The sequence below is a fragment of the Sprattus sprattus genome, assembly GCF_963457725.1.
Source record: "Sprattus sprattus genome assembly, chromosome: 14".
In the NCBI taxonomy this organism is placed as follows: domain Eukaryota; kingdom Metazoa; phylum Chordata; class Actinopteri; order Clupeiformes; family Clupeidae; genus Sprattus; species Sprattus sprattus.
The window spans coordinates 7,355,735-7,380,734 of record NC_137912.1 but is presented as its reverse complement, the minus strand read 5'-3'; the positions used below and the strand labels follow the sequence as shown (position 1 = coordinate 7,380,734).

Genomic DNA, 25,000 nt, shown 5'->3' with positions numbered 1-25,000 from the left:
TCAGATTGCTAAATCAGTGTGCTAATGTGGTGCCTGTAACAGCCTGCCCTTCCCCTCTGCCTGACTGTGGGCCTCTGTCTGCTCTTATTAACCCTCATCCTCTCACTCTCACGTGGATCTGAACACTACTAATGTCTAAGTGGAGACGTTAGGGGTGTCTCAGTCGAGATGTTAGGGGTGTCTTAGTGGAGACGTTAGTGGAGACGTTAGGGGTGTCTTAGTGAAGACTTAAAGGGTGTCTTAGTGAAGACGTTAGGGATGTCTTAGTGGAGAGAGAGGGGGCTCCATGACAGTTCAGCACCATGGGCCCCTACTGGTGGATCTGTTAGAACTGTCTGGGTCGGATTGGCCAGAGTGGATCACTGTCAATATTTAGTATACATTTGTTTTGGAGTTATTTCAAGCAGTTGGCCAGAGCTGGCAAAAACGAAATGTTATTGAACGGCCGTAATGATTCAACAAGTGTTATGTAGTTACAATGTTTTAAGCTTAGAATCAGAAAAAGGTTTGTTGTCAAGTACGTTTACAGTTACCATGAAATTGTCTTGGTTGAGAGGCAGTGGTGTAGTCCAGGGTATACGCAGGTATACGGAGTACACCCACTCATTTTTCAGTCAGCATTGAGTATACCCACTTCTCAAAACAGGGTGTTTATCCTGTGCTGTATGGGCTGCTTAAAAAAATTAAGAGTATACCCACTTCTCCAGGGACCACTACACCGCTGTTCAGAGGCACAAACAAGCTAAATAAACAAGGGGGACCCAGACAGAGACAGTTTACCACAGGACACATACATATGTAGAACAAGCTTCTCCATGTTCATCATGTGAAGAAGGGGAAAAGTATATCCTATCTGCCAACACAACAAAGCACAGCTTCTCATCCAGCATCAATTAAAACCATTCACTAACATTCACTTCATGGTTTTATACATGTTCACTACAATCCTCACCTCATTGAGCTGAAACACTGTGAGCCCTGACTGACTGTCTCTCTGTGTCTCTTGATCACCAGGCAGGTTTAGTGATATTTTACCATCTGCTCACAGAGTGCTTCAGTGATGGTACACTGTTTGGATGTTTGACATGACTACATTTTGTTTGAAGAAGGGAGATCAGTGACAAAAAAAAAGACAGACGGTCAAGGTACACATACACACACACACACATCCACACACGCACACATGCACACACACACACACACACACACACACAGAAAGAGGGGAAAGTTCCATGTTTGTGTCAGTGGTTAGGGAAAGGGTTTATGACGGTCAGCAGCCACATGTTAGTTCAGTGTGTGTGTGTGTGTGTGTGTGCAGTGTGTGTGTGTGTGTGTGCAGTGTGTGTGAACAGCTGTGCGCTGGGCCAAGGGCGATGGGGTGGCAGTAGCTAATGCACTGAATTGCAGTCATGTAGTGTACCGTGCCTCTGCTAGATTGATGGACAGATGGACAGGCTTAAGCGCTTACTGCATACAACAGTAACTCCCCATTACCTCCATATGAAGGAAGTGATGCGCTATGCTCTCAGGCTTGGTTGCCATGGCGTTTGATTGCTAGTGAGCTCATTGTCGTCTGGTCCTATGGTGACCCCTGTCCTGTAAAAGTGGTCATCATGGGGAAAGTCCGGAGACACACTGGTGATAGGACATTTTGTAAATGTAATCTTTAGGTTTGAGTAAAAAGAAAGTTTATGTATTCTTCTTTATGTTCGTGTGAATGTGTTCATATTCATTTTTGCTCTCCGGGTGAGTGGGAATTCTGTAATTCCTCCACCCGTTAGCTTGCTGAGGTGTTTATTTTTCCTCCCTGGAGCTTGCTGAGGTGTTTATTTTTCCTCCCTGGAGCTTGCTGAGGTGTTTATTTTTCCTCCCTGGAGCTTGCTGAGGTGTTTATTTTTCCTCCCTGGAGCTTGCTGAGGTGTTTTGTTTCATTCTATTGGCTTGCTGTCCCTGTCTGTGTGTTGGGTGGGGTATTGCATGATTCATTTTTATTTGGATGTCACTTGATGTGCTTTTGCTTGTTGCAGTGGACATAATGTGTGTGCAATCGCTCACAAGATACTAGTCAGTGCACACACACACACACACACACACACACACACACACACACACACACACACAACTACAACTACACATACACCTACACACATTAAAGGTAAAATATCATACAAAAGGAGCCCTTACAAGAACCTATAAAATGATGACTTAAACCAAACAGACCACATGCATACTTACACACCAGACAGTGAAGCCCCAAGTCACACTTAAGCCTTTAGCCTTTTCAGGTTAGCATCCTCCATGCGCTGAGCTGTGTGTGCTGGTTGTGTTGCTGCAGGGCTTCTTTGAGGATGAGGATGGGAAGGAGTACATCTACAAGGAGCCCAAGTTCACCCCGCTCTCAGAGATCTCCCAGCGCCTGCTCAAGCTCTACTCAGACAAGTTCGGTCCCGACAACGTCAAGATGATCCAGGACTCTGGGAGGGTAAGGGTGAAACACACACATACACACACACACACACACACACACACACACACACGCACACACACAACTACATGTATATATACATATATACATAAACGCATACACAGAAAGGCTGTCACACAAAGACATGGACTCTGCTGCTTCATACAGAAGCCTGTGGTTACTGTATCTGCTGGGTCATAGTAGTGACTAAGCAGATATACAGAATATGTACAACAAATAGGCACACAGCAGTGACTAAGCAGACATCAGTACACCTGAATGTTGTAAGAGTTCTGTAATACTGTAATTAAAAGCTTTGATTCCAGGGCCACCATAAATTGATCACAATCACAATCTTAGTATTGGACGGAGCTTAAGTAGAAGTCTGAGCAGCATCTTCAGTAAGGGCATAGAACTCGTTCATATCCTTATCACACTACTCACCCTCCTCTCCCACCAACAAACATGCACACACACCCACACGCACACACACAACACACACACACACACACACACCCACACACACACACACACACACACACATGCACCCATGCAAACACACACACAGCAAGTCATAATGAGATACTGTGATGAAGATCTGTTCCTGGCAATGAAGGATTCATCAGTATGAGTCACTAAGATAAAGTCTGCCTCCCAAACCCTGAGGCTAGTGCACGCTGCACTGTGTTCACACCAGGCTTTATCTCTATCTTTATGTGTTTTTACCAGAGGTGTTACATACTGTACATACAAGCTGTAAACCACAGAACATTATGACGGAGACATTATACGCAACACATATAGAAACTGTTAACATGTGTGTGTTTCTGTTTGTGTGTCACATACAGAAAAAAGTGTCCACCTGTTTCTCATAGTGATCCATCTCTCTCCTTAGATAAACCCCAAGGATCTGGACTCCAAGTTTGCCTACATCCAGGTGACGCACGTCACGCCGTACCTGGAGGAGAAGGAGCTGGAGGAGCGCCGCACCGACTTCGAGCGAAGCCACAACATCCGCCGCTTCGTCTTCGAGACGCCCTTCACCGTGTCGGGCAAGAAGCAAGGCGGCGTGGAGGAGCAGTGCAAGCGGCGTACCGTCCTCACCAGTACGGCCCTGATTACCGATCAGTCTTTTAAGCTACTCCTATTGTGATGAGAGCCAATCTAGAATGCTCACCAGTACGGCCCTGATTACCGATCAGTCTTTTAAGCTACTCCTATTGTGATGAGAGCCAATCTAGAATGCTCACCAGTACGGCCCTGATCCACGATCAGTCTTTTAAGATACTCCTATTGTGATGAGAGCCATTCTAGAATGCTCACCAGTACGGCCCTGATCAGTCTTTTAAGATACTCCTATTGTGATGAGAGCCATTCTAGAATGCTCACCAGTACGGCCCTGATCAGTCTTTTAAGATACTCCTATTGTGATGAGAGCCATTCTAGAATGCTCACCAGTACGGCTCTGATCAGTCTTTTTAGATACTCCTATTGTGATGAGAGCCATTCTAGAATGCTCCTCAGTACGGCCCTGATCAGTCTTTTAAGATACTCCTATTGTGATGAGAGCCATTCTAGAATGCTCCTCAGGGCTCTCCACACCATCTGTTCCAAGAGATCACTTGATTTTTCAGTGGTTATTTGGTTATAATGCCTCTGCGTGCCCCTTCATGAATTACAAACTATAGAGGTATGATGGTGGTGCAAACAGGGTGTAAAAGAAAAGTCGTTTTTTTTTCATATGTGTAATGTAATGAAGTTCCCTGTCACTTTTCAATCTAAAATGTGGATCTCTTGAACAGTCTTTGCCCTCAGTTGAAAACATACAGCATGTTCATGTCTGGATGGACAGCTTGGCTTTGGAGCCCTTTTGTACATCAAATCTAAATTCCAGTCATAGTGAATATCCAGAATAGCAACTCGTTCACCATTGGCTTGACCTAGCAGCACATAGTTGTAATACCAGTAAACCAGGCCTGCAGATGGTAGCCTTGGTAGGTCCTCTCTCAGCCACGCCGGCCTAAAATACAGTTCTGACACTCTACACTCATCTCTATTAAACTCTAATAAACCTCTTCCCGTTCAATCAAGCCCCTTCCGTGTCTTCTCAGCTGTTCCAGCTACTTTTATTGTTTTATGAGCCTCTTCTGTTCCAAAAGTACAGTTTTTACAGCAGGCGCTGATAATAGATGAACTGATAGAGGCTGAATGTCCTGATGCTGGTGAAAAGCCTGTGCCTTTTGCTCTGGCGTCTGTAGATTCCTCTGCTCCTGCAGGAGTTTGCAGAGTTAGTCATAGTTAAAGGGCCAGTCCATATGGAAAAGGCATGTAAAAAGCGTGTAGAAATAATATTTGTTATGTACAATATTTGCATGATAAATCTGTGGTAAAGAGCTTGTACTGTACATACATTTCATACTAAAATGACATAATGCCCTTCAACATACAAGGTTTAAAACATAATATTTTTCTATGTTAGTGTTAATGAAAGGGGTCACAGTTATGTGTGTTAACACAGTGCTATCACTATATACATATACTCTGTAGAAAAAAAACATGTACGATTTTTATAGACTTTGCATAGAGAAGGGCACTCTTTGACACCTGTGTGTGTTCTAATTGTCTCCTTTAGGGAAGCAAACAGCATTATAGAAGTTCTTTTATTTTATGATGAGACATGCAAGACTCGTAAACCACTATTTAATAAACCCCATGGAGCCATCATATACCACTCACCATCAATATCATATCATAATTGTATGATCATTTTAAACGTAAGTTTCATTCTTTAGTTTTTTGGCCCCTCTTATATCTGTCTTTGTCCAACTCTCTATCCCTCCCTCTCTCTGCTCTCTCTCAGCCACGCACTGTTTCCCGTACGTGAAGAAGCGCATCGCGGTGATGTACCAGCACCACACGGACCTGAGTCCCATCGAGGTGGCCATCGACGAGATGAGCAGCAAGGTGGGCGAGCTGCGAGGCCTCTGCTCCGCCAGCGAGGTGGACATGATCCGCCTGCAGCTCAAGCTCCAGGGCAGCATCAGCGTGCAGGTAAGGGCCTGTGTGTGTGTGTGTGTGTGTGTGTGTGTGTGTGTGTGTGTGTGTGTGTGTGTGTGTGTGTGTGTGTGTGTGTGTGTGTGTGTCCCACAGTCCAACAACACCCATTAAATTGCATGGACAGAGATATTTGTACATACAAACTCAAACGTCATCTTTATCCCTTAAAACAAGCATTGCACTTTAAATCATGCTGAGTTTAGATGTGTACACACTCACTCAAACACAGAGAGACGAACGCTCTCTCTCACATACACACGTGTGGTTTGCTTCTTTAGCGCTTATAAGGTGTCTTCCTCTTCCCACAGGTCAATGCGGGTCCTTTAGCTTATGCCAGAGCCTTTCTGGATGACGGCTGCCAGAAGAAATACCCAGACAACAAAGTCAAACAGCTCAAGGAGGTCTTCAGGTATGTCACTGAACTTCAGTCAGTGTGGATCTTTCCTAATGTAGTTCATATCCTTTTTTTTGTTGACACACATATCTTAGGTGTTTTCAGCAGTAGTTCAGTGTGATAGATCACTGTATTATGTATGTATGTGAGAAGTATTATTTTTTAAATAACACGATGCCTTCAGTATCACAGTTAGAAAATAATAGGCCAGTAGTGCCTAGTGCCTAAAAGTATTCAACTTCATGGAAATATTTTTGCGCAGGCAATTTGTGGACGCCTGCGGTCAGGCCCTGGGTGTGAACGAGCGCTTGATAAAGGAGGACCAGCAGGAGTACCATGACGAGATGAAGGCCAACTACAGGGACCTGACCCGAGAGCTGTCCGCCATCATGCACGAACAGGTCCGCTAAGGGTCCATCCATACCACACAGAGTGTACAGTTTCTGTTTGCAATCATAAAGTCTACACAAACCACGTGTACATTGGACGCTGTACCCACTGATATACTCATACAACATACACATATTGACACGTATTATACTGTATATGTATCATTTCAATGCACAGCTATGGCTGTAGATGTCGCTTAAATGTGCTATGCAGCTTGGCAAGAACAAAGCTTTACCAGTGACAAGTCAAGTGAAGTCAAGGTTGAGGTTGTGTTTTTAGTTGGTGTTTAAGGGCATACAGCGGTATTCTTAAGTAATGCTACTGAAGTAGATAGATAGAGCTCCGCCCTGGTGGTGACAGTAGGCTACTGCATGGCTGCCTGTGCTCACCCATGCTCTCTCTCTCCTGCTCCCCGTGGCCTTGCCTGTGCAGATTGGATGGTAAAACAGCTTTTTTTATATTTTTGCTCCTTTTCTGATGTTTTATGTGTGTGTCCATTTGAAATCCATTATGGGCTCTTTTTGTCTGTCTGGCAGTCTTGTCCCCGCCATCTTTTTATGGCCTCATGGTCTCATTTTTCTCATTTTCTGTCATTTGTCCTCATCTTTTATTTATGTCTTTTTTTTCTCCCCTCTCTGTCTTCCTATCTGACTTTTTCCGTTTCTCATGTTAATGATTATCCACTCTCTCTTTCTCTCTCTCTCTCTCTCTCTCTCTCTCTCTCTCTTTTTCAGATTTTCCCAGTTGAGGACGGGGTGGCAAAAAACGCTCTCTCTGATTCGCTGCACATCTTTAATGCCATCAGTGGCACACCCGGTGGTGCCACCCTCCACGGCCTGCCCACCACCACCTCCACTGTGTGACCTTTCACCTCTGACCTCTCAGAGAAAGAGAGAAAGACATAGAGAGGTACATGCTTAAATGGAAGAAAGGCACAAAAAGACTGGAGTGCAGTTGAAGGGCAAACAGAAAGAGAGGGAGCAAGAGAGAAAGTATGACAAATTCTTTTTCTCTCAGTGACCTCTATGTAGACAGTTTCAACCGATAAAAATATATTGCTATCTGAAAATGAAGGGCAATTCTTATAGGCTCTTTTTCCCTGACCTGTGTGACCTTTGAACTGTGATGGCCTGGTCTCAGTGGCAGAAATGTGGCCTGGGGGCGGAGCCACATGGGCAGAGCTTCCCATTGGCCAGTGACACGAACCCCGAGACTGGACTCAGGACCACGTGACCGAGAGAGAGTGCAAACCTTCGGGACGAGGCGATTCGTTTGTCTTGATGCCTCCATCTCTTTACCATTTCCTGTGGAGACAGCATGCAGGCCTGGCTCCCCTAGCAACCGACAACGACCTTCTGTGCCTGTTAAAAGGTCCTGTCTTCCCAAACTCTAACTTTCTGAGATTTCTCCTGCACTTTCACCATTAGAATATAGAAGTCCTGTGAAACTGGTCATTCTGTTTGGATATACGTTCTTTCTTTGTTGGGGGGGGGGGGTTGTAGTTGTGTTGTTTGAAGTGGTAGGCGATGTTGCAGACTTCACACGTGCAAGTTTTTACCAGGTAGGGAGAAAAATGCTCAATGCCAAGTGACTGTCTTGTTTTTTTTTTTTTTTTTTTTTTACACCTGTTTTCTATCTAACAGGAGATGAGTGCAATATTTTACGTGTCTGTGTGTGTCTGAGTCTCATAGGCCTTGCTTTCCTCAGAGTCAGGCTCTTTGAACATCATCTCTCTTGCCAAAGCAGGAGACCAGCGACTCTGTGGAAGCGGACTACAGAGTCAGGGCACAGGGATGGGGGACTTTTATAGCCTTGCTATGGTGTACTGTAAATGTCAAATAGAATTCATTTTTTTATATTTGAAGTGTCAGATAGGTTTTTATATTTACTAACAGAATGTTATTCTTCCGACTGGCGTTACATCAAGGAACGATGTCCTCTCATACTTCTGTTCTATTAAAGTTAAGTATTATCACGCTGGTGTTTTTCTTTGTGTCCTTTGCGTATATGCTCTCCTTTACTGTCTTATTTTTACAGCATGCAATACACAACATATAGTTTTGAATCATATAGAATTAAGAGGTACATACAGTGTGTGTGTGTGTGTGTGTGTGTGTGTGTGTGTGTGTGTGTGTGTGTGTGTGTGTGTGTGTGTGTGTGTGTGTGTGTGTGTGTGTGTGTGTGTGTGTGTGTGTGTGTGTGTATTTAAAAAAAAGAAAAAACCTACAATAATAATAAAGCAATAATCAGTTTCAGGAGTTTCAGGTGTCTCCAATGGATTCCTTCATGTTTCCAGGGCCTTTCAAATATTCCGACCTCTGAATGACAGAGAGAAACAGCATTCCCAGAATGCACGGGAACGTTGGGAATGTTGATGCAAATCTGGATTTTCACCTGTGATCTGGAAATAATCTCCACTCTCCTTACGGGCGCTATTAATCATTATTCAGATGTGTCAGAATAATAGTCATTAAAAGTGCACCAAGTCTTGGCCACGGATCATGGAACTCTGTGTTGCCTTTAATGACTTTTAGCTCCTTGAACTTTGATTTATGGCCTGGCTCTGTTTGTCCTGATTTATTGCCTTTTCATCACAGTCAAGCATGACGTGTTTATTCCTATGTCTTTGATGATCTTAACATTGCACAAAGAGCAGAATCTGTGTTCTCAATGGACAAGCACATGCAGTATACATTATATGTCTACATTTAGTTTAGTGTCAGTGAGGGTCAACCTATTTAGTCTCTAGCTTGCCTGCATAGCATAATGGCCACTGTTTGATGATTATCTCAACTAGACTTGAATCATATATGATTTCGGACAAACATACAGTATAAATATCTTTTGGTTACATCTGTGGACAATTCTGCCTTGAATCCAACTAATTTGGGAAAACTGCCACGGACCATCAGGGTTGCTGTGTGAGTTTGAGCCATCTTCACTGCTCACTGTAGCTGCGAAACAGGAAACGGGCCTGATAAAGTTATCAGAGCGGGCAGCTCGTTGGGGCCTGGTGTTTTGGAATGTGCCTAGAGAACGAGGGATGCTGACACTGGGGGAAGTTGCAGTGTGTGTGAGTGTGGCTATGTTTGTGAGTGTGTGTGTGTGTGTGTGCTCCAAAAAAGAACACTGTAAACCTGGCCCACACAGAGAGAGAGAGAGGGGAGAGAGAGAGAACCATAGGGCAGAGTGGTCTGTAGAGGTGGGCTTTTCCCAACTGCTGCGAGGAATGCTTAGCACTTAGTTTCTAATGTGAGAGTGGACAAGATTTTGTTTTTGATGTACAGAGTATGAGCTTAATGTCTTTGACATGTGCCTTCAGGTAAGTGGTGTTAAAGCAGCGCAGTAGTGTACAGTGAGGTAGTAGTAGTGTTTATACCAGACCTTAAGAATGCTGATGTTGTTTGAGTGTGACACAGGTGAGCCCTCATCTTCACAGCACTCATATAGTGCAGAAGGTGCACACAACTCAGAGAGAGAGAGAGAGAGAGAGAGAGAGATGCAGTCCATTGGGGACAGCACAATAGAGTCGTGTGTGTGTGTGTGTAATCATTCACTAATGTATTAGTATTTGGAACTGTTCAAGTCTGTGATTTTGCTTTATAACAATTACCATTGACTCAGTGATGGATTGATTGCTGTGTTATCAATATTTCACCGTACGTGTTTATCTCATATAGTATATTAGTCTGGAAGGAACCTATCACTGTAAATCAGTTTAGTTATAAAAATAGCAAATGAGCTTTTTAGAACTGGCCGGAGTGCTGATACCAGTTAGGATTGGCCTTATCTGATATAGCCTGGATGCCAGAAGCCTCTGGCCACCTGATGGAGCTAAGGGTAGAGTGGTGATGTGTAATGTGATTAGACAGTCATTGATACTGTGTGGGACCAGGCACGTGCCAGAGTCTAAGCTAATGATTAATACGAGTGTATGTGTGTGTTTGTGTGTACGTCTAAGTGACTGACGTGACGCTGTCTGTCATTTGAGTGCTTCTGAGACGTGTTAACAGCGAGGGGAGGGACGTGCCATTTAGTACAGGCTTTTGATTCAGAAAATAAAAATGAATAGGTTTGGAACTGTCCCCTCTATGTTTTGTATAAAATATTATACGTTATTAAAAGTATATATTTTTCTTGCCAAAATGGTCTTGTAGTTGGTAGGGTGCCGTATACAGGAGTAGATCATGTACAAGCGTGCATACCAACATTTAATGTTGTGCTGTATCATTTTCTGGATAAAGGTGTCTACCAAATGACAAAATCTGAAAGTAATACCATTAGTTAACATGTACAGTAGCAAATGTAATCAGAAAAGGTAACTTTCTCCCAAAATAGTATCACCTTTCTTTTTCCATTGGAAAACATATTAATACTTTTATTATAGTATTGCAAGAGAAATAAGGAAGCAAACAAGCTCAATTGTACCTTGAGATCTGGTCTTTGATAATGTCCTCCACTTACATAAGAGCCCGGTAAAATTAATCAGCAGTCGTTTTATGTTTTATTACATTGTGAATTACTGATAAATGTGGAGAGGAGCCATGTTGGATGATCTGTTCATGTTTGGAGTACTACGCTCAATGATAGAGCTCCTGCTCAGTGGAGAAAACATGACCCCCCCCCCCCCCCCCCCCACACACACACACACACACACTCACACACCCCTCTTACCCCCACCCACATGCTGTCTCACCTGTCCACGTTCACAGACATGCCTGCCATAAAGTGAGGCCATGCTCTGCTGAACAGGATGCTGGGAGCCTCCGGTCTGAACACAGGTTATAAAAGTCCCCCACCTCTGGCTCCTGAGTGTCAGTGGTAATTTACCTGCCACTTGAGTGTGTGTGTGTGTGTGTGTGTGTGTGTGTGCACACGGGAGAGAGAGAGTCATCCAGTGTGTGTCTTTGCTTGCGCGTGCCTTTTTAAGGATACTGTTTAAGAGCACCCAGAGCTGTCCCAGGGCTAAACAGACATCATGGCAGGTAAGACTTGTGTGTGGGTTTGTGTTCTAATCCTATTAATGGCGTAGTATGGACATCATTCTCTTCATTTTCAGCGCTTTTTTAAATTCACCTCTATCAGAATTAACACTATACTTTAACTATATTTTGTCTTTTGCCTCTTGAAAGTGCAGTGTAGTGTCATAAATCTAAAATGATAAAGGATAAAAATCATTGTTACTATGTGTAGCACTTACAGTGCCATAGCATAATTTGCGCCCATGTCAATATTGTTGTGTTATTCTATGTATGTATGCATAAGGCAACTTGATTATGGTCTGTGTGGTAGATTTACTGTGAGCTGTCTACTAGTATGGTGCTGTGCTGTGCTGTAATGAGCTTCTCTTATTGCTTATGTCCTGTATCATTGGAATGTATTTGAAAAGATTACATTTTTTTTTAGGTGGATACAATTTTTTGGCATTTTTATAAGATAGCAATTTTGATCTTAGATCTTAAAATTGTTTGAATAATTTGAGTTCTGGATTGCATGGTTGTTGAGATGCATCTCTAACTATGAAACAAGGCAGAGCAGGTGAGTAAGTGTGATCTCTAAGGCTTGAGCTCTCGTGTGTGGGATTGTTCTGGAAGCACTGCAATGTAATGGAGCACTATGGGATGTTTAATGGAGACCCTCTGCCCTCCTCTCCCAACAGACAACGAAATGGGAGGACAGAACAAGAAGAAGAAGAGTGTAAGAGAGCATTCGGCAAACACACACTACTCCACGTCAAACACACACTGCTACTACTACACACTGATCCACTGCTGTTATGGAATTATACACTACTCTACTTTACACTACTAATGAATTAGAAACAGAAAAAAGGTTTTGCACAAGTGACCATATATTCACCGACATATGTATTCACAGTACTGAACATACACATCTTGAAATCAGATCTCAGAATTCAAGAACTAACTAAGATTGGAACTGGGATTTGTTGAGAGACAAATATTTGTTCCTTTGGTCCATCCATGAGTCTTTGAGATCAGACATGAATGAGGCATCATCTCCGTCTGTCTCTGTCTGAGCAGGTGGAGTGCTGTGGCTATCCACTCAGTATCTTCTTCATCGTGGTCAACGAGTTCTGTGAGAGATTCTCCTACTATGGCATGCGAGGTAAACCCAAGACTCTATCCCCCCCTCACACACTTTCACATAAAAAAGCTGGTCCTGTTGATTTCCATTAGAACTCCTCTGACTGTCAAAGTCAAAAGTCAAAGTGTGTTTATTATTGCATGTACCAAATTGCTTCAGCACAGCAAAATTCTTACGACTTGGCAAGCAACATTTATCTACGCAGTAGACGTCATACATATAACTTATATCAAAAAATAACATAAAACTCTATAACACTATGACAATAAAACATGTCAAATGTAACATTAACATACAACAATTTAAAGAACAACATATAGCTCTGTAACACTATGACATTATAACCGACTGAATGATCTTTCTCTCTCAATCTCCTTCTCTTCTCTATCTTTCTCTCTCGTCCTCTTCTCTCTCTTTCTCAGCTGTGCTGGTGTTGTACTTCACATACTTCTTGCGCTGGGATGAAAACACCGCCATCTCCATCTACCACACCTTCGTGGCTCTGTGCTACCTCACCCCCATCATGGGGGCCATCGTAGCCGACTCCTGGCTGGGCAAGTTCAAGTGAGTGCTGGATACGGCTGAGCTTCAGATTCTTTCCTTCAGTTCTTAGGTTTTAGTTTTTATTATTATTATTATTGTTATCATTATTATTAATATTATTATTATTATCTTTAGGCTTCAGGTATTTTTTGAGTGCACACACAAAACAGACAGCTAAAGGACCATGAGGAGCAATTTACTGAACTTGACAAACGTGTATTGGATAACAGTTATGGAGTCTACCTTTAAAGGAAAGATAGGACTGTGTGTGAAGGTGTTTACATGACCAAGGTGGTTTATGACTTGCACTTGTGGTAAAAGCATTCAAGTGTTTTACTTGTATGAACAGAGCTTGTTTTATTTGCCTTTGATCCAGCATGTTTAGCCATCAAAATGAAAGGAGTGAAACCTTTTCAGCGCCATAAAGCTTTGGCTTTCCTACCCTTTTCAGTCTCATTATGGCATTCAACAGGTTAACAAGTGTTCATGTTTCTCTCTCAGTTTATACCACCATATCATTACTACTAAGCTGAGCAACCCATCATGATAAATCCTTATATTTGCCACCACAGCGGCAGTATTGGGTGGGGCAGTTTATTTTCTAGGGTCAGGAGAAATCATGTCGTCAATCACTTCTGCTGTCAATCACTTCTGCTGCGGTCACACAACAGTATCAAAGGTGACAGTATCAAAGGATTTCACTTCTCAGGGAAATAGTGTGAGTCTGTACGGGGATCTGTTTGCACGCAGATACTGGATGCACTATGGATTTGTTTGCGTGAAAGAAAATAAATCCCAATTAATCAACTTACTCATGGAACTGGAAAAGATCCTCCCCTGACAGAGTGTGAAGATGATTGGTCTAATTGGTCTCTTTAGTTTTGATATGCATATCTATCATTATCCGGTTTGTGACTCTCTCTCTCTCTCTCTCTCTTCACCAGGACAATTGTCTATCTGTCCATCGTGTACACCATCGGTCAGATCGTCTTGGCCGTGGCCGCCATTCACGACATCACTGATGCCGACAGGGATGGCGTACCGGACAACCTCACTCTCCACGTGTGAGTGTTCACTCTCTGGGCTATACGATCAGGCTTCAACCTGTCCGCTGACTGCCAAACTGTCTGAATGGAGCTTCTGACTTGACCATCAGTGGAATTCTGAGCAACTGTTATTAGTTTGGAATCTGGTCGCTGTGGAAACGTCTGTGTGTCATACGTCACTAAAGGCTCTGTAGTGTCCGTGTTCTGTGGGTTTCCTATGTAGAGAACCCCGGCTATATTGGACTCATGAGAACAATGTCTTTGATCCAAAAACATGAGCTTTGAATATCTGTGTGTGTATCTAAAATGCATCTAACGTATATCGAACGTGTATCTAACGTGTATCGAACGTATATCGAACGTGTATCTAACTGCTGATGTGCCTCCTGTCTTCCCCATCCTAGGGCCCTGTCCATGGTTGGACTGGGGCTCATTGCTGTGGGCACTGGAGGCATCAAGCCCTGTGTGGCAGCCTTCGGTGGGGATCAGTTTGACGACAGCCAGGTTAGACCATATTTTACTCAGATGGCACCAACGCACATACCCCTATGTAGTGGCCCCATGTGAAAAAACATTGTCTGAAACTTGACTACTGTATCATATTCAATACATATAAAAAAGAACATTTTGTCAAATATACTCAACATTAGCCCACTGATTGACAGCAAATCTGTCGTCATCATAAATGACCTTATCAGTTGCCAAGGTCGTGGCACGGGCGTGGGAGTGATAGACATCAATGGTAGAGGTGATAAGAAAAAAAAAGTGATCTACTGTAGCAGGCACATACACACACACACACACACACACACACACACACACACACACACCTTATCTGACAGACTGACACAGCAGAATAACAGCTCAAAGGCCATGGACGCACGTTCTATTTGTGAACACGTGTCCTGATAAGCACAAAATGATGACAGTACATAAGAATATACTAATGAGTGTGTTTCTTGTGTGTTTGTGTGTGTGTGTGTTTGTGTGTGTGTGTGTGTGTGTGTGCAGGATAAGCAGAGGAGCACATTCTTTTCCATCTTCTACCTGTCAATCAACGCAGGCAGTCTGCTCTCCACTGTCATCACTCCAATTCTCAGAGGCGAGTTTGGGTGTTTGTGTGTGTGTGTGTTTGTGTGTGTGTTTATGTGTGTGCGTGTGCGTGTGTGTGTGCTTGTGCGTGTGTGTGTGCTTGAATGTGTGTGTATGTGTGTGCGTGTGCGTGTGCGGGTTTGTGTTCAAATATTGAGAATATATAGTGTATATGTATATGTATGTGTTCTTAGTCATATTGCATTTGTATACTTACTGTGTGTGTGTGTGTGTGTGTGTTTTATCTCCAGCCCAGGAGTGTGGAATCTACACCCAGCAGAAATGCTACCCTCTGGCCTTTGGGGTTCCTGCTGCTCTTATGGTGGTTGCCCTCGGTGAGTTACACACACACTCACACACACACACACTCTCCCACACAAACACTCTCTCTCCCACAAACAGTCTCTCTCTCTCTCTCTCTCTCTCACACACATACACACACACACAGACACAAACACACACACACACACACAAACATACACACACACACACACACTTAAAACACTTGGCTTTTTGTCATTGACATGGCTTATCATGCATCATTACACTAAAATTGCTGAACCCACAATACATATCTCCATTGCATTGAACAAGCATAGTACAGAGTATGTTTGTATTTTTGTGTAATAATAATTCTAATAATAATTTGTACGTGTGTGTGTTTCTACAGTTGTTTTCGTAGTGGGAAGCAAAATGTACATCAAGGTAGCCCCCAAAGGGAACATCATGCTGGAGGTTGTCAAGTGTATCGGGGTAAGCATTACCATGGTTACTGCTGTCAAATGAAGCCTTTTCACAGGAGATAGCATACGTACTGGAAAGAGGAGAGAGGCATGGTTCTTCTATTAATATAATGGAATACATGATGCAGCAAGACTACTGACCTCGACTTAGTTTTATTGATACATGGTTTTGCTAAGGTTTCTTCCTGCCTAACAGGGAGTTTTTTTCTTGCCCCTGTTGCAATTGTGCATGCACTAAGGGGGTTTAGGCTCTGGGCTCTGTTAAGCGCCTAGAGGCAATTGTAATGGCGCTATACAAATAAAATTGAATTGAATTGAATTGAATTGAATTGAATTGAATTGAATTGAATTGAATTGAATTGAATTGAATTGAATTGAATTGACTTGAATTGAATTGAATTGAATTGAATTGATACAACAGACACAGTTGAGACATGGAAGAGCGAGTGGTGCCGTCTGATGTAGATAAGTGAGTTGTTGTTCTGGGTTCCTCTGATGTAGTTTAGTGAGTCGTTGTTCTGTGTTCCTCTGATGTAGTTTAGTGAGTCGTTGTTCTGTGTTCCTCTGATGTAGTTTAGTGAGTCGTTGTTCTGGGTTCCTCTGATGTTGTTTAGTGAGTCGTTGTTCTGTGTTCCTCTGTAGTTTAGTGAGTTGTTGTTCTGTGTTCCTCTGATGTAGTTTAGTGAGTTGTTGTTTTGTGTTCCTCTGATGTAGTTCGCCGTCAAGAACCGCTTCAAGCACCGCAGCAAGCAATACCCCAAGAAAGAGCACTGGATGGACTGGGCTGAGGACAAGTATGAAGTACGTTTGAGAGGGAATGAGAAGTTTCAAACACATGAGCACTCACACACACACACTCACATACACAAACACACATACACACACACACACACACTCACATACACACACACTCACGAACACACACACTCACATACACACACACACACACTCACATACACACACTCACACACTCACATACACACACACTCACATACACACACACACACACACTCACATACACACACACACATACTCACATTCACACACGCTTATTCACATCCATTCACACACATGCACATATTAACAGTCCAATCATACACAGACATATGTATTAAGTCACACAGACAAACATTCACAGAGAGGCCATTTTGAAGAAATGCATTACGTTATCATGGGACCCAAATGTAATAAACATAAAGCCTTCCACACAGTGTTGTGGTGTTGTGTTATAGAAGCAGGAAGTGTAAATGTGTTGATTTTTCTTCTCCTCAGAAACTGCTGATTGCACAAATCAAAATGGTGGTGAAGGTGTTGTTCCTCTACATCCCCCTGCCCATGTTCTGGGCTCTGTTCGACCAGCAGGTCAGTGTGTGTGTGTGTGTGTGTGTGTGTGTGTGTGTGTGTGTGTGTGTTTTTTTGTGTGTGTGTGTATGTGTGCAGTGTTGTACCTGAATGCGTTCATTGAACGAAAGTTCATGAACTCGTTCATAATTTTGGTGAACGTGAAGTGAACGTTCTGTATTATTGCCTGATGAACGATACTGTGAACGCGTTCATTCTGGTGTCTGTGAACGGCACGTTCACTCTTTTTAATTTCGTTCAATAAGGTGCCAGATTTCTAGAGACTTCCAGGCGAAAAACACACATTTAACAGTCATTTAACAGTTTCAAATCGCTGCGTGTGCTTTATTTTACTGTCAATGCCTGGCAAGTGTGAGAGCGACAAAGTTGCATAGTGGCCGAAAGCGGTATTGCAGACATATAGAGATTTTTTGGAGCTGTGAACTTAGTTCAAATTTTTGAATTATGAACTATGAACTGAACTAGTTCATTTTAAAATGTGTGAACTATGAACTAGTTCATGTAGAAAGTGAACTTTCCCAACACTGTGTGTGTGTGTGTGTGTGTGTGTGTGTGTGTGTGTGTGTGTGTGTGTGTGTGTGTGTGAAAGAAAGAAAGAAAAAAAGAAAGAGAGAAAGAAAAAAGAGAGAGAAAAAAGAAAGAAAGAGAAAAAAAGTAAAATAAAAAAGTCTGCCCATCCTCTGACTTTACGGTGATGTTTGGCTGTCTCCCTCCTCCTCTCCCTCAGGGCTCCAGATGGACTCTTCAGGCCACTACTATGGATGGAGACTTTGTAAGTGGCTATCAAAAACACCCTTGTAACACACATTCAATACACAATATAGATACAGTATGTCATATAAATGGACACTTTGTGAGTGACTATCAAAAACACCCTTGTTACACACATTTAATACACAATGTAGATACAGTATGTGATATAGATGGAGACTTTGTAAGTGGCTATCAAAAACACCCTTGTAACACACATTCAATACACAATATAGATTTGTCATATAGACGGTACATCATTTCCACAAGATACTAACACTACCCGACATGTTGTCCCTGTTGGAGTTTTCACTGTTGTTTTGTTTACTGTTCGCAGGGTATCCTGGTCATCCAGCCTGATCAGATGCAGGTGAGCAGTGAGAGAGGCACACACACACACACACATCACACTCATCACTGATCAGATGCAGGTGAGCAGTGAGAGAGGCACTTGGTCACAGCGTGTCTACACGAAGTCCATCACCACACGACACCAACATGTCGCAAGTTACCTTACACACACTGACGCAAAACGTATTTTTCTCCAAACCATCCTTACCGTCTCTCTCTTCCTCCATTTCCCTTCTTCCCTATCTCTCTCTCTCTCTCCTGCATCCTCCCTCCCGCTCTCTCTGTCCTTCTCCCTATCCTCCTCTCCAGATGATGAACCCTATTATGATCCTGATAATGGTGCCCATCATGGACAGTGCTGTTTATCCGCTCATCAAGAAGTGTGGACTCAACTTCACGTGAGTGTCAGCAGGAACCCCCATGGTGCTCTGAGGCACACTGATGCAGGCCAGGGGCAGTATAGTGACACTAAATGGGGGCGGAAGAGAGTGTGTGGATAGCCCAAGATTCAGTTAGATTTCACTGCAAGTGAAGTGTGAGTGTAAATGACACAAGCTTTTACAGGAACTATGTCACCATCCACTGAATTGGAGCAATATAACATTTTATCTGTCAGCTGTCTATCAGAAAAAACAACTGTGTTTGCATTGGGCGTGTGGCCCATGCACTATGGCCAGTGTGATCAAAGCCCTGGTATAAGCATAACTGGACATGGACCAATGTCAATGCCTTGGTATTGTGAGGGAATTTTGAGTGCTGTAGTGTTGTACTGAGTTTGTTAATAAGTTTGTGTATGTGTGTGTCTGTGTTTATGTCTGTGTGTGTGTGTGTGTGTGTGTGTGTGTGTGTGTGTGTGTGTGTGTGTGTGTGTGTGCGGTCCACAGGTCACTGAAAAGGATGACTGTGGGCATGCTGATGGCTGGCCTGGCATTTGCTGCTGCTGGCGTGGTTCAGCTCCAGATTGATGTAAGACACACACTTAACACACCTGTGGGCACACGAACACACACGCACACTTAAAAAACGCACACACTTAACACACCTGTGCACACACACACACACACACACACACACACACACATGGTTGTGCGCACACACACACAGATTCTTATTCCCCTCTAATGTTCTTTCCCATAGAATTATACAACCACACACAGACACACACAGACAGACACAGACACACACACACACACACACACACACACACACACACACACACACACACACACACACACCATAACATACCTTTCAATCCCTTTTTTCTTTCTCTCCAGAACACCCTGCCTGTATTCCCCACTGCCACTCAGAGCCAAGTCAAGCTCATCAACATGCAGAATACCCCGATCCAGGCCATGATCGACCAAACGCAATACAGCCTCCCAGCCTTCACCGTAAGATCACACATCACACAGTTACACCCTTACAACACATCACTCACTCATTCATTCACCCATCTGTCCACTTTCAACTGTCATAGCAGGTGTCCAACAAGTACCAGCCTAACATGTTCATGTAGGCTTGTGTGTCTAAGAGATGCAGGTGTCCAAAAAGAAATCAGAAAAAAAGAGGATGAATGTTAAGGGTCCTGGTTCATTCATCATTTTTTTGGTGGTTTTACTTTTAGTGCGTTTATGTGGTTAGTGAGTGGGTGTATGTGTGTGTGTGTGTGTGTGTGTGTGCGAGGGTGTCTGTGTGTTTGTGTTAGTGAGTGTAACTTTATTTGTGAATGGGGAAAAAATGTCATGAAAGGCTTTTTTGGCGCTGTGAAGGTCTGATAACCCCACTCTGCCCTCTTCAGGCCTCAGACGAGTACCTGACAACAGACAAGATCAGTGTTGTGGTGACTCAGGGTTCAACTAATCAAAACGTGGACTTGTCCAAAACAATGCGACAGACTGTTCTCCTCTATGCTGCTAGCGTAGTAACAGTAAGTACAAACAAGCATTTTCTACCTAACCTATTTGAACAAACAGTCGTGACTTGCCAACATAATTGTACCCAATTCTACCCTGGGAGTTACAGAAGATTTAAAATCACTTGAAATGTGCTGCTGTGTTGCTGTGTTGAAGGCCTTTACAGAAAATAGTAAAGACTCATGAAACATGTCTATGTTGTCTCTTGACAGGTGAATGACTCCATTTCTAAGCCTAGTGAAGGAAAAAATGCCATCAGGTTAGTAGCCTACTATACTGCACCTGGCCCTGATCCACCGTAAGCGGCTATCTGTTGCACTTACAGGGAATACAGTCACCATTGTCAATCACCATGTTTGGTTTCCGTTGGCAACCAATGTTGATTTCCATTGTCAATATACCAATGTTGATTTCCATTGTCAATATACCAATGTTGATTTCCAGTGTCAATAACCAATGTTGATTTCCATTGTCAATATACCAATGTTGATTTCCAGTGTCAATAACCAATGTTGATTTCCATTGTCAATAACCAATGTTGATTCCCATTGCTTTAGGTTCGCAAATGGCTTTAACCAGCCGCTTAATGTGTCTTGGAGTGGGCAGGACCTCGGCCAAATCCCTGTCAATGGCATTTCGTCATACACCCTGGTGCCCCAGGGGAAGTAAGTGTTGGAGCTGACCTCACTTCGCCTACCTGTCCATGCACTTATTCACTCATTCACTTCTTCACCCATCTCCTTAACCTCACTTAATCACAATCCCTCACCTAAGCACTCATGCACACATTCACACACAGACACAGACACAGACACACACACACACACACACACACACACACACACACACACACACTCACTCACTCACTCACTCACTCACTCACTTAAACATTCACTCACATACACACACACACACACACACACACCTGAGGCTGGGTCAGTCGCTCCCATTGGGTCGTTATCTTCCATTGGGTCAGTAGCTCCCACTGGGTAATTAGCATTAGCTCCCATTGTGTCAGTAGCTCCCATTGGGTCAATCGCTCCCATTGGGTCGTTTTCTTCCATTGGGTCAGTAGCTCCCATTGGGTCATTATCAGTAGCTCCCATTGGGTCAGTAGCTCCCATTGGGTCAGTAGCATTAGCTCCTATTGGGTCAGTAGCTCCCATTGGGTCATTATCAGTAGCTCCCATTGGGTCAGTAGCTCCCATTGGGTCAGTAGCATTAGCTCCTATTGGGTCAGTAGCTCCCATTGGGTCATTAGCATTATCTCCCATTGGGTCATTAGCATTATCTCCCATTGGGTCAGTAGCTCCCATTGGGTCATTATCTCCCATTGGGTCAGTAGCTCCCATTGGGTCAGTAGCTCCCATTGGGTCAGTAGCTCCCATTGGGTCATTAGCTCCCATTGGGTCAGTAGCATTATCTCCCATTGGGTCAGTAGCTCCCATTGGGTCAGTAGCTCCCATTGGGTCATTAGCATTATCTCCCATTGGGTCATTAGCATTATCTCCCATTGGGTCATTAGCATTATCTCCCATTGGGTCATTAGCATTATCTCCCATTGGGTCATTAGCATTATCTCCCATTGGGTCATTAGCATTATCTCCCATTGGGTCAGTAGCTCCCATTGGGTCATTAGCTCCCATTGGGTCATTAGCATTATCTCCCATTGGGTCATTAGCATTATCTCCCATTGGGTCAGTAGCTCCCATTGGGTCAGTAGCTCCCATTGGGTCATTAGCTCCCATTGGGTCATTAGCTCCCATTGGGTCAGTAGCTCCCATTGGGTCAGTAGCATTAGCTCCCATTAGGTCATTAGCTCCCATTGGGTCATTAGCTCCCATTGGGTCAGTAGCTCCCATTGGGTCAGTAGCTCCCATTGGGTCATTAGCTCCCATTGGGTCAGTAGCTCCCATTGGGTCAGTAGCTCCCATTGGGTCAGTAGCTCCCATTGGGTCAGTAGCTCCCATTATATCCTCTATGTATACAAACCGGCTGTACCTCTCTGTCTCCTCAGGGTGGTGTTCTCCATAAACAATGCAGGTGGCTCGAATTGCCAAATGGAGAAACAACTGAGCTTTGGCAGCGGCTACACCTACATCATCCCCAGTACATTCAACTTTAACGATGCGGTAAGTCAGTGTTTCAGGTCTGTTCACACACAGGACAAGAACGCTGTTCTGTGTCGGAGGCTGAATTTGCCCTGTACCAAAGATCATGAACAATCCTCAGCTTTGTCCAAACTGACCTTAGCAGCAAACTCATTGCAGTTATACATGCTCAATGCTCTATTTAACTCTGCTAGTAATAATAAGCTTTGATTGTATAGCACAGTTTGACGACACATATTTAAAGTATATTAGACTAGAGCAATGTAAAAGAATAGTAAAAATGCAAGTTAAAGAGTTAGAGCTTCACATTGATGTCCTACTCAGGAATGTGCCGCATCGATTACGATGTCCACGGAGATTCTGCCCAACGTCATCCACATGGCCTGGCAGCTACCTCAGTACTTCCTCATGACCGCAGGCGAGGTGGTGTTCTCAGTCACCGGCCTGGAATTCTCCTACTCACAGGTAGGGGGCGACAAAGAGTTTCCAACGGCCTTGCTTTAGTTCTCCACAAGTTCCCATACATTTGCTGCATAACAAGTCATGAAAATACAGAAAAGGGATTAAATACAATAACTTACAAGTGTCAAAAGAATTCACTCTCATAAAACAATTGAATGCTTGTGTATGAACAAAAGTGTGTATAGTTCAGTAGAAAACGAATGAGGTTCTTTGCAGATATTTTATAATTCATTTTGATGCTCCCTTCAGGCACCGAGCAACATGAAGTCCGTTCTCCAGGCTGGTTGGCTCCTGACTGTTGCCGTAGGCAACATCATTGTGTTGATCATAGCAGAGGCAGCACAGCTCCCAGAAAAGGTAATTGCTACAAAATGTTGGTTTCATTACTGCCAGGTCAAATAGATACTATCTTTCTCCAATCTGCCGAATGTATTCTGTAGTAGTGAGTGGCAACATTCAAATGAACTAATTTAAAGAGTTTGCCTCAGATTTGTTTTACGCAAATCATGCAACTTTCTTTGATTAAGCCCAATATGTGTGTGGATAAGAATATAAATATACATTTGTTTAAGTGGTTATTCTCTTTTGATAGCTGAAATTGATTTGTCTCCATCACTGAGTATTGAGCCCTCTGAACACACAGGCCACTGTTAATAGCCATCCCTGACATTCTTCAATGGTTTTCTCCTCTACAGTGGGCAGAGTATATTCTGTTCGCCTCTCTGCTGGTGGCTGTCTGCATCATCTTTGCCATCATGGCCTACTTCTACAAGTACGAGGACCCGGCTGAGATCGAGGCCCAGTTTGCAGAGAAGGAACCAGAAGACAAAGACGACAAGGACGAGAAGAAGAAGAGAGGATCACGGAGCAGCAGCAGCAGTAGCAGTAGCAGCAGGGATGGTGGCCGTGTCGAAGAAGAAGACGGAGAACAAGTCAAACAGACCAAGATTTAAGCCTCCCCTAACCCTCCTCTTCGTCATCCTCCTCTCCTTCATCCTCATCTGAGCGTGTGCAGTAGACTGCCTGGGCGGTCAGGAGGGAGTCACGCTGGAATGAGATCTATGACAAGGGGCTGTGGGGTCACGACCCTGGTGTTGGTACACAGCCAGATATCCAACATGCTGCCTCGTTGTGCCCCTGTGCCTTTAAGCCAACTAATATTTATGTTTGGCACACAAAGGACAAGAACAATTTGTCAAATTGAATATGAGGAACTGATATTAACCATCAAAACAGTACTAAAGGTGAAAGAACGACAACACACATGGTGAAAAAACGACAAGAATCTCCAAATCCCAGCACTGTGGGTTATTAATTGTTTAATTTAATATTGTAAATGTTTTGTAATGATCATTTTGTCTGTACGATCATTTTGCTTTTGTTTCTTTCTGTTCATTAATTGTACATTATTGTACAGCGCATATGAATAACCATTCCAACATCCTGTATGTATCTGGAAGTGTTGTTGGTTGGTTATTATTTTGCAGTATTATTATTGTGTTTTTGTATTCTTTAACCGACCAAAAAAACAGCAGGTGAAAACACCTGGAGGTAAAACGAACGTTTTGTGAGCAAGCACTTCAAATAAAGATTACGCTTTACATTCCAGAGGAGGATCATTCATTTACGCTCCATCACACAAACCCTTCATAGTTACCTCTACCTGAGACACTACCAGCAGACATCTGTTCAAGGACAAAAATCATTGAAATAAGAGCCCCATAAAGCCAGGCTTCAAATACCAGAAGGCAAGGAGATGAGAGAAGTGCAGATAGAACAGGACAGGCAGGGCAGAGGAACAAAGATGGCAGTACCTAAGGGCAAGGAGATGAGAGAAGTGCAGATAGAACAGGACAAGCAGAGGTGCAAAGATGGACAGAAATGATCAGGGTGTAAAGGGTTTTGGGATGAAAAAGCTTTCAGAACTGTAGGAGACTTAAGAGCTGGGTCTTCAACTGCCTTCTGAGATCGTGTATGTGATTTACTTTAATATTTGTATCATTTCAAATGTATGTAGAAGTAAATGGTGAACCTGTCGGTCATAATTATAGAGTAGCAGAGAAAGTAAAAGAAAAGCAGGATACTATTATGCTTTGAGGACATTGGCCCTCATTCTCGATCTTTTTCTGTAATTCTTCAGAAATGCTTCTTACACGACTTCGCAAAAACAACGTAAGAGAAACGCTTCCGCTGCATTCCCGCACGCTTGAAAATGTG

The 25,000-nt window shown here is 43.3% G+C and overlaps 2 protein-coding genes across 2 annotated transcripts in view; both read left to right on the top strand.

Annotated features, from left to right (window-relative positions):
* The window catches only part of LOC308375648 (dedicator of cytokinesis protein 9-like), a 49,242-nt gene extending 40,957 nt beyond the window's left edge, over positions 1 to 8,285 (top strand). Inside the window, exons 41-46 of the mRNA XM_080851817.1 lie at positions 2,336 to 2,482; positions 3,360 to 3,570; positions 5,325 to 5,515; positions 5,830 to 5,930; positions 6,178 to 6,316; positions 7,040 to 8,285. Of these exons, the coding sequence (XP_080707943.1) occupies positions 2,336 to 2,482; positions 3,360 to 3,570; positions 5,325 to 5,515; positions 5,830 to 5,930; positions 6,178 to 6,316; positions 7,040 to 7,168 (918 nt within the window). The 3' untranslated portion in view covers positions 7,169 to 8,285. The remainder of the gene's footprint in view (positions 1 to 2,335; positions 2,483 to 3,359; positions 3,571 to 5,324; positions 5,516 to 5,829; positions 5,931 to 6,177; positions 6,317 to 7,039) is intronic.
* A 2,998-nt stretch (positions 8,286 to 11,283) lies between these two features.
* slc15a1b (solute carrier family 15 member 1b) lies at positions 11,284 to 23,736 on the top strand (the record flags this gene model as incomplete). Its single annotated transcript, XM_080851369.1, has 23 exons — positions 11,284 to 11,290; positions 11,965 to 12,002; positions 12,347 to 12,431; positions 12,833 to 12,974; positions 13,898 to 14,017; positions 14,404 to 14,503; positions 15,011 to 15,101; positions 15,343 to 15,426; positions 15,762 to 15,844; positions 16,549 to 16,635; positions 17,107 to 17,196; positions 17,924 to 17,968; positions 18,284 to 18,316; positions 18,607 to 18,695; positions 19,182 to 19,263; positions 19,572 to 19,688; positions 20,096 to 20,224; positions 20,423 to 20,469; positions 20,768 to 20,875; positions 22,228 to 22,342; positions 22,646 to 22,786; positions 23,033 to 23,140; positions 23,479 to 23,736. 23 exons carry the CDS (start codon positions 11,284 to 11,286, stop codon positions 23,734 to 23,736), a joined length of 2,199 nt encoding a protein of 732 aa, XP_080707495.1.
* Between the last annotated feature and the right edge of the window lie 1,264 nt (positions 23,737 to 25,000).